Source organism: Mastomys coucha, unplaced genomic scaffold, assembly GCF_008632895.1.
Source record: "Mastomys coucha isolate ucsf_1 unplaced genomic scaffold, UCSF_Mcou_1 pScaffold21, whole genome shotgun sequence".
Classification (NCBI taxonomy): domain Eukaryota; kingdom Metazoa; phylum Chordata; class Mammalia; order Rodentia; family Muridae; genus Mastomys; species Mastomys coucha.
Window position 1 is genome coordinate 76,997,291 of NW_022196904.1, and position 9,166 is coordinate 77,006,456.

Here is a 9,166-nt window from a genome sequence, read left to right on the forward strand (position 1 = left end):
CTCAGGGTTGTTTTGATTTGCATTTCCCTGATGACTAAGGATGTCGAACATTTCTTTAGGTGCTTCTTTTTCTATGGAGTTCCCTGAGCTCTAAGGAGAGGGATTTGATGGAGACATTCCATTTAGAGTTGTATGTCCCAAAGTCTCTCTTTCTTTCTGCATAATGTCAGTATGTGGATCACTGTATTTATTCCCACCTGCTGCTGGAGGAAGCTTCTCTGATAGTGGCTGAATTAGGCACTGGTCTATGAGTAGATCAGATTATCATTAAGATCATTTTATAGTTACTTGGGTTTTTTTTTTTTTTAGAACTGTATTTGGTTTTATCATAGATTTCCAGAGTATCTATTCTATGGTTAGTGGTCACCCAAGCAAATTCAGGTATAGGTTCTATCTCATGGAGTGGGTATTAAGTCAAATAAGGCATTGGTTGTCTACTACCACAAGCTTTGTGCCACCATTGCCCTAGCATACATATTTTGCAGAAATAACAGATTGTAGATCAAAAATTTTGCATTTGGGGTTCCCCCGCTCAGTATGATGGTTGGCTGCATGCATCAGCATCTATATCTGTAAGGCTCTGGCAGAGTCTCTCAGGCGACAGCTATATCAGGCTCCTGTCAGCAAGCACTTCTTGGCATCAGCAATAGTGACTGGGTTTGGTGGCTATACATGGGATGGATCCTCATGTGGGGCAGCCTAAGTTACATCTTTTAACAATTTGTGAAAATATAAATAAAGTGTCTTAGTCAGGGTTTCTATTCCTACACAAACATTATGACCAAGAAGCAAGTTGGGGAGGAAAGGGTTTATTCAACTTACTTCCACACTGCTGTTTATCACCAGAGGAAGTCAGGACTGGAACTCAAGCAGGTCAGGAAGCGGGAGCTGATGCAGAGGCCATGGAGGTATGTTCCTTACTGGCTTGCTTTCCTGGGCTTGTTCAGCATGCTCTCTTATAGAACCCAAGACTTCCAGCCTAGGGATGGCACCACCCACAAGGGGTCCTACCCCCCTTGATCACTAATTGAGAAAAAGCCCCACAGCTGGATCTCATGGAGGCACTTCTCAACTGAAGCTCCCTTCTTTGTAATAACTCCAGCCTGTGTCAAGTTGGCACATAAAACCAGCCAGTACATAAGGTTTTATAGTAGAAGCAGTTTTGCAAAGTATGTAGATGATCTTAGGCATGTATCTCCTCCAATGATCCTATAGTAGCCTAACTAGCTAAAACGTAAAATACTGATATGTGGTACAAGAAAGGTAAAGTTATAGGTAATAATTCCTTTCTACTTTTCATTTGTTCTTGTGTTTTTTTATAAAAGTAATTTGGGGGCTGACGAGGTGGCTCAGTGGGTAAGAGCACTGACTGCTCTTCCGAAGGTCCTGAGTTCAGATCCCAGTAATCATATGGTGGCTCACAACCAGCCGTAATGAGATCGGATGCCCTCTTCTGGTGTGTCTGAAGATAGCTGCAGTAAAAAAAAAATTAATAATTTTAAAACTTCCTTTGTTTTCAGTAGCATCCTCCTTTCTATAACATCTAAAATAAAGATTGTTTTTTAATCTTTTCTTTGCCTTTTGTGTAAGCCAACACCCCTTTTTTATAGTTATTTTATTTATTTACATTCCAGTCATTACCCCCTCCAGGTCCCCTCTCCCACAGTTCCTCATCACATTCTTCCCCTACTCCTTGCCTCAAACAGAGTGTTTCTCCCCACCAGACCTCCCCCTTCCCTGTGGCCTCAAGTCTTTTAAGGATTAAGCCCATCTTCTCCCACTGATGCCTGACCAGGCAGGCCTATGCTATATTTGTTCCAGGAGCCTCACACTGGCCAGTGTATGCTCCTGGTTGTTGGCTCAGTCTCTGGGAGTTCCCTGGGGTCCAGGTTACTTGAGTCTGATGGTCTTCCTATGGGGTTGCTCTCTCCCTTTCAGCTTTGTCAATCCTTCCCCTAATTCAATCATACAGGTCTTTGACTTCAGTTCAATGTTTGGCTGTGTATCTGCCTCTGTCTCAATCAGTTGCTGGTAGGGCCTTTCAAAGGACAGCCATGCCAGGCTACTGTCTGTGAGCATATCATAGCATCAGTAATAGTGTCAGGCCTTGGTGCCTCCCTCTTCATGGGATGGATCTCAGTTGGGCTAGTCATTGGACCACCTTTTCTTCAGTCTCTTCTTTATTTTTGTCCCTGTAGTTCTTTTACAAAGGAACAATTCTGGGTCAGAAATTTTGACTGCAGGTTAGTAACACTGTCCCTCTACTTGAGACCCTGTTTATCTTCTGGAGGGGGATTCTTCGAGTTCCCTTGCCCCCTTGTTGAGCATTTTGGCGAAGGTCACTCCTAATGAGTCCCGAGAGTCTCACATTTCCCAAGTCTCTGGTACTTTCTAGAGAGTTCTCCACCTCCTACCCTTCTGAGGTGTTGCGTATTTCCATTCATTCTCTTTGCCTTCTGAGCTTCTCTCCTGGCCCCCCAAATATCTGATCCTGTTCCCTTTTTGTTCCTCCCCTTTCCCTCACTCATGAAGATTCCTCCCTCCCTCTGCCTCCAGTGATTATTTCCCTTCCCTTCTAAGTGGGATTGAAGCCTCCGCATTTGGGCCTTTCTGTTTATTTCACTTCTTATGGTCTGTAGGTTGTATCTTAGGTATTTGGTATTTTGGGGGTAATGTCCACTTCTCATCTAAAACAAAGATTCTTTTTAATCTTACATCTTCCTTACCAGTGTTGATAAACTTTCACACATTGATTTTTCATATACTCCTGAACTTTTCAAACAGTTTAGATGGCTCTGAAATAGTTTGCAGCTCTGTCTACAGCCTGATTTCATACATCAATCCAAGCATATTTGAAAAGCAGCCACACAAATATGTTCATGCCATTTCTCTACACAGTTCCTAATAGTGACTCTCTGACCTGCAAGGTGTCCCACTTACTTGCTTGCTCTGCAGCCTCATCCAGGAACATGCACCATACTATTTCACTGAAGTCTCCTTTCATTTCTCCTTTTCTCACAGGTAACCTCTGTTCCCGAAATCCACTCAATGTCATGTTCTGACTTAGTAACATTTGTTACTTCCTATTGTAGTGATCCTTAGTTGCCCCTGGCTAAGAATAAAGACATGGAACTCCTCCATAGGCTTTACTCCAGTTATATGCAAGTGTTTTAAAGACCCCAATTAATGTTTTATGGCAGGAAAAATGATTGTCACCATTTAGTTTAAAAATGTAGGGCTGCTTTGATCAAACAGCATATACTTGACAATATTTATTATCCTAAATGAGTCTTTGAAGGAGTAAATTGTGTGAGAGACTGAAATTATAAAGGAAAATGGAAAACTGAAATGATCAAAAGCAGCTGCTTGTAAATTGGGAACTTGTAAACCAAGTATGTTTCTCTCATTTTTTTTTTTTTTCCGATCTGTGTCTGTGTCTCTGCAGGTTGTGATTTGATCCCAGTTCAGTATCTCCGCTGGGGTGATCCTGAGCCCATTGCAGCTGTGGTGTTTGCCTGCCTTGGTCTGCTAGCCACCCTGTTCGTTACTGTAATATTCATCATTTATCGGGACACTCCAGTCGTCAAGTCTTCCAGCAGGGAGCTCTGCTACATTATCCTTGCTGGCATCTGCCTGGGCTACTTATGTACCTTCTGCCTCATTGCGAAGCCCAAGCAGATTTACTGCTATCTTCAGAGAATTGGCATTGGTCTCTCTCCAGCCATGAGCTACTCAGCTCTTGTAACCAAGACTAACCGTATTGCAAGGATTCTAGCTGGCAGCAAGAAGAAGATCTGTACCAAAAAGCCCAGATTCATGAGTGCCTGTGCTCAGTTAGTGATCGCTTTCCTTCTCATCTGTATCCAGTTGGGCATTATTGTGGCCCTTTTTATCATGGAGCCTCCGGATATAATGCATGACTATCCAAGCATTAGAGAAGTCTACTTGATTTGTAACACCACCAACCTAGGGGTTGTTACCCCTCTTGGATACAATGGATTATTGATTTTGAGTTGCACGTTCTATGCGTTCAAGACCAGAAATGTTCCAGCCAACTTTAATGAGGCCAAATATATTGCTTTCACCATGTACACAACCTGCATCATATGGCTCGCCTTCGTGCCGATCTACTTTGGCAGCAACTACAAAATCATCACCATGTGTTTCTCGGTCAGCCTCAGTGCTACAGTGGCCCTGGGTTGCATGTTTGTGCCAAAGGTGTACATCATCCTAGCCAAACCGGAGAGAAATGTGCGCAGCGCCTTCACAACCTCTACAGTGGTGCGCATGCATGTAGGAGATGGCAAGTCATCATCCGCTGCCAGCAGATCCAGCAGCCTAGTCAACCTGTGGAAGAGGAGGGGATCCTCTGGGGAAACCCTAAGGTAACAATTGTGAGGGAATAGCAGGATGTGGCTGCTAGGGAAACAGTTGTATTAGCCTTCTAGTGTTTCAACAGGAGATGTCTGCATGATGGAAACCAGGGAAGTCCAGGTGCTTCAGGTTTTGAGCCAATTTCACATAGTTTATTGTAGCGTAGATCAAGTTTTGTCCAGTTATGTAAGCTAAGGTTAGAAGTACAGGAATCAAGATTACTAATATAAAAGTTACCCAATAAGGCAAGTTTGTTCAGAAGGGCAAAGAGAACAGAGGTGTGTTAAATTTTAGTTAAAATTAGTTAAACACTTTATGGGAGATGTTTTACTAGCCCAAAAGGATGAAATAACACAATATCTTTGCATGTACCTGTACTAAATTCCAATTTTTTGTTGCCTAGATTCCTATCCCACTCTAAGTTCAATATTATTAACAGCAGCTAACAACTAGGTACAGTCTGCAAATGATCTGGAGCCAACAGACAATGCATAAATTTGAGTATTACCCTTGTAACTGTCCCCAAGATTCAAAACAAAGACTATGACTCTTGAGAACAAATTCTAAGGTATTTAGAGTGTTATACAGATTATTGAGAGTTGAAAATCAGGTGGCACTATTTTATAGATCTATGGATTATAAATGAAAATTTCCTCTACTTTGGAATTGCCTACCAAAAAGCTGGTCAGGAAATCTCTACAGGGATTTGATAGTCTTTCTAAATACTGGATATGTTAATGTAAGCTAAATGACTTTCAATTGAAAAATAAGTGTCTTTCAAAGTGAAGATATACATCTAAATAATATTGCTTAAACTAGTCTTTTATACTGCCATTTAGCCTCCCTGGAAGTCTCTTCTGACATCCCTCCTTTTTCAAAGCATGAACAGTAGTGATGATGAATACATCTCTGCTGAGATTTGAAGGGTCCATAAGATTCTTGGAAAAGTTTAGCCATGAAGCCTAATCTGCTGGAGTTAACTTGGATCTTCACATCATTCTCTTATTCAACTCTTTTCCAATAACTTTACATTTCACTTCTTTTCCCATCTGGGTTGTGTCAGTTTATACATAGAAAGCCTTCCATAAATCTAACCTGCTCACATGCCTTTCTCATGCCTTCCTCATGCCTCTATTAAACACTCTTGAAAGTTCTGCAAAATCAACAGTTCTGGATGCCCAAGACATTTATTTTTCAGACTTTTATTTCATAAGCCCTTGTTTTCAAATAAATATTTTCTAGGGAAGATTGATAACACAGACAAGCTGGCGTGAAAAGCAATTGTTTACCCAGGTCTACATAACGAGAATTCAAGGGAGAGTGCTCCTTAAAGAGACAGTATTGAGTAGTGGCAAAGAATGCTGACTGTGTGACCAGTTTTTTCCCTCTGTTTAAAGGCTGAGATTGCTATATTCTCTCTGTATTTTATTGGCTTCAAGTGACTAACTAGGAACACATCATTTACATCATGGATTGTAAGGAATAGAACACATGGTAGGCACTCTAGAGCTAGACAGCACTGGGACTAGATTCTAGCAGCAGAAACCACAGAGCTGTATAACATTTGTCAGATTTTCTTAACCTTCTTGGATTCAGTTCCTCCTCTGATGAATGCTGATTGGAAAGTACAGCTATTACTGAGTTCCAGGAGTCCTTAACATATGCATGCAGTGTATGCCACACATTAAACATGTCGTAAGGAATGTGATTTTAATGAACTAAGTTATCAATTACTAATATTCTCTACTACCTGGAAGTCAGTTATATACACAAATAGGATGAAATCAACAATTAAGAGGGCATCCAATGTGCACTATAAGTTTATGGAAAAACTCCTCACACATTTGCTCCTTCCAGAGCTTTACCACTTTGCTATTTTGCCAAAATAGTTAGCACACCTTGTCTCATACTTTAAGTAGAACAAGCTCCCTGAGAGTGGAAACCTTGCTTACCTTTCTAATCACCCCATCCTTGGTACTTAGCTGGACTCACAGTGGTACTCCACACATAGAAGCAGGTCAATAGTGATGTGTTATTGTATTTGATGAATTGATGAGTTTAGAAAGGTGGCAATGTACTGGGATTTAGTTTCTGTTTGTCTTCCAATGCCCACAAGTAGTGATTAGTGATCATACTAATTTTCCCAAGCAGTTTTAAGCCTGCAATGTTCTGTGTTTCAAATGTCCCCTTGATTTCTATCATTATCAGTCTCATATCAAGAAGTAGATTGGTAATATCATGTTTTGATACATTGGTATATTTCTCTAAGATATTTTATTATATTTTAACTATTGTGTTTCAATCTTTTTTAAAATGATCAGATATAGGGTCTTGTGGCAATATGCCAACTTGTTTATTTTTCAGGGCCATTATAGTTCATGGTTTTGAGTCTAGAATTCAGTCCAACTGTGTGATACAATCTTAAAAAAAGTAAAAGGGATGTGGGAGCAAGTGTTGTTTTATACAATCTTTGAAAAAGCCTTGTCTGTCCATGTGATTATAGCTTAGATAGGCTATAATCTGATTATAGAGAGATTTTCTTTTCAGCATATGCTATGATGTGTAGAGAAAAAAAGCAGAGAAAGCTTGTCATCCTCTTGCAGTATATTACATCCCTGCTACTCCTTTTTAAGTGTAATTCTCATTGAGGAGTGTGACCTAAAATTTCTTTTCTTGTTTGTTCCTACCTGGTCCTAAACTAAAATATTGTTCCTCTTTGATACAGAGTCAAATGCTCAAAGCACTAACATACTGTTTTTCACATTGAAAGACACAACTCTTATAAATTTATCTTCCCTTCAAATCACAGTTTTTTAAAGGTCAGTGTGTATCACATTATCCCTCCAAACTTAGATAATGGGGAACAAGTAAAAGGAGTGTCTGTAATATTTTCATGCTTTCTTCTAAATTACTGCTATTGTCTTTTTCAATAATTGAATTCTATCTTGTGCTATTGAGCCCAAGATATTGGGCCCCATATCTTGGGGTTTAGGAAGGTCTTTAGTAGATAACTAAAATCCTAACAATCAGGGTCTTTAGGCATAAGCATCTCCTATGCCGGCTCTACCCTTGATTTACACCGTTTCATTTCATATGAAGACATCAACTGCTATAGCCAGGACTGGATCTGAGTCCTATTTTTCTATTTAGTTGTTCTATCCATCATTTCATTACCCATAATCCAATGGGAACAATATATATCCCTCTCTGTTTTAAAGAGAATGATTATTGCATGCCTTAGAAACAAGAAAGTTGGCCAGGCAGTGGTGGCACATGCCTTTAATCCCAGCACTTGGGAGGCAGAGGCAGGCAGATTTCTGAGATTGAGGTCAGCCTGGTCCTCAGAGTGAGTTCCAGGATAGCCAGGGATACACAAAGAAATCCTGTCTTGAAAAAACAAAAACAAAAACTAAAACAAACAAACAACAACAACAAAAACAAAATAAAAAGAAAGAGAAAATAATGTTGAAACAATTAAAAAGTTTCAATAACTGTCCCTAACAGATAATACACCCTCTTGGACAGGAAGTAAAGAGAGGGGGACCATTCAGCAGCATTGCATTGGAAGCTATTCCTGGCTTTTACAACAGTATCAACTTTGATGAGCTATTTTTGTCTGTTCAATAAACTATTAAATAGTACATAGTAATCTGATTTTAAAGCAATGTACTATTATTTAGTAACAACATATAGAAGGCGGTCAAGAAATAGAAAGCTTTTTAGAATCAGGCTTAATTGCAAGAACCCATTTTCAGATCTCCATAAAATGGTCTACTTGTTAGAAAACAGTCTTGTCAGAATCGTATTAAAAATGGTTGTTATGCCTCATTAAACAAAACTTAATCAAATATCTACCATAAACTGAGAAAATAGTCATTTTAGCATGACATTGTTTATAACGGAAACTGGATGAGGAAAGTGTGTGGTAGTTTTCACTGAGTAAGCTGATGAATTTTGTCTATGACAGAAAAGGGTAGTACACAGTAGCAATAGTGGCTAGAATAATAGAAAAATATGAGGAGACTGGTAAAGGAGAGAGTAGGAAAGAAATACAATGGTGCTTTAAAGAGTGTAAATCAGAAGTTTTCAGCTGATGACCACCTGCTATGTTCTTCTCACTTTACAGAATTTTTCATATATATTATTCATCTAACATTTATAGTTGTCTGGAAATATGGCAAATATCAGCATTCTTCCATTCCAATTTTCAGATAAGGACCACTAGGCTAAGTATCATTAGAAGACTTATTCTTCACTAAATGATTTGCATGTGATGGGGCAGTTTTTAACTTGGGTCTCAGCTAGTGCTCATGAAAATGGAGCATTTACTAGTTTACTTTTTGTAAAATGCCTCATGGATTCTTCCTTGGAAGCAAATTATTATTCTGTTAAGTAATGTTTGAAAAACCTCTATTCTTTGCTTAGAGTTAAATACTGTCAAATCTTGTAGTAGAACAGCTAATTATTCATTAATTAACTCTTCCCAATCATTTCTTACTTGAAGAAGAAAGACTATTTAATACAAGCAATCATTAAAGCAATTTTACCCCATAATATATTTAAAATCTTTTAATTTGTTCTACAAATATCTCCAGATTTTTTTCTAAATTAAAAAAAGTAACTTTGATTGTTACAGAGTATCTGTAATTTATATTTCAGACCATTGAGCAATAAGGAAGGCACCAAAAGATGAGGCTGACCATGTATGTGACACCTCCTCAGCTTTCATGGCATTAGAGACAGATATAGCAAATGCCTAAGCTTTTGTTACAAAGGATAAGTTTCTGCTCAC

At 39.1% G+C, this 9,166-nt stretch overlaps 1 protein-coding gene across 6 annotated transcripts in view; it reads left to right on the forward strand.

The window, feature by feature from the left end:
* Nucleotides 1-9,166, forward strand: part of Grm5 (glutamate metabotropic receptor 5) — a 529,892-nt gene that overhangs the window by 468,475 nt on the left and 52,251 nt on the right. For all 6 annotated transcript variants that reach the window (XM_031387268.1, XM_031387264.1, XM_031387267.1 and 3 more), the window contains one exon: nucleotides 3,446-4,385. In XM_031387268.1, coding sequence (XP_031243128.1) covers nucleotides 3,446-4,385 — 940 coding nt within the window. The remainder of the gene's footprint in view (nucleotides 1-3,445; nucleotides 4,386-9,166) is intronic.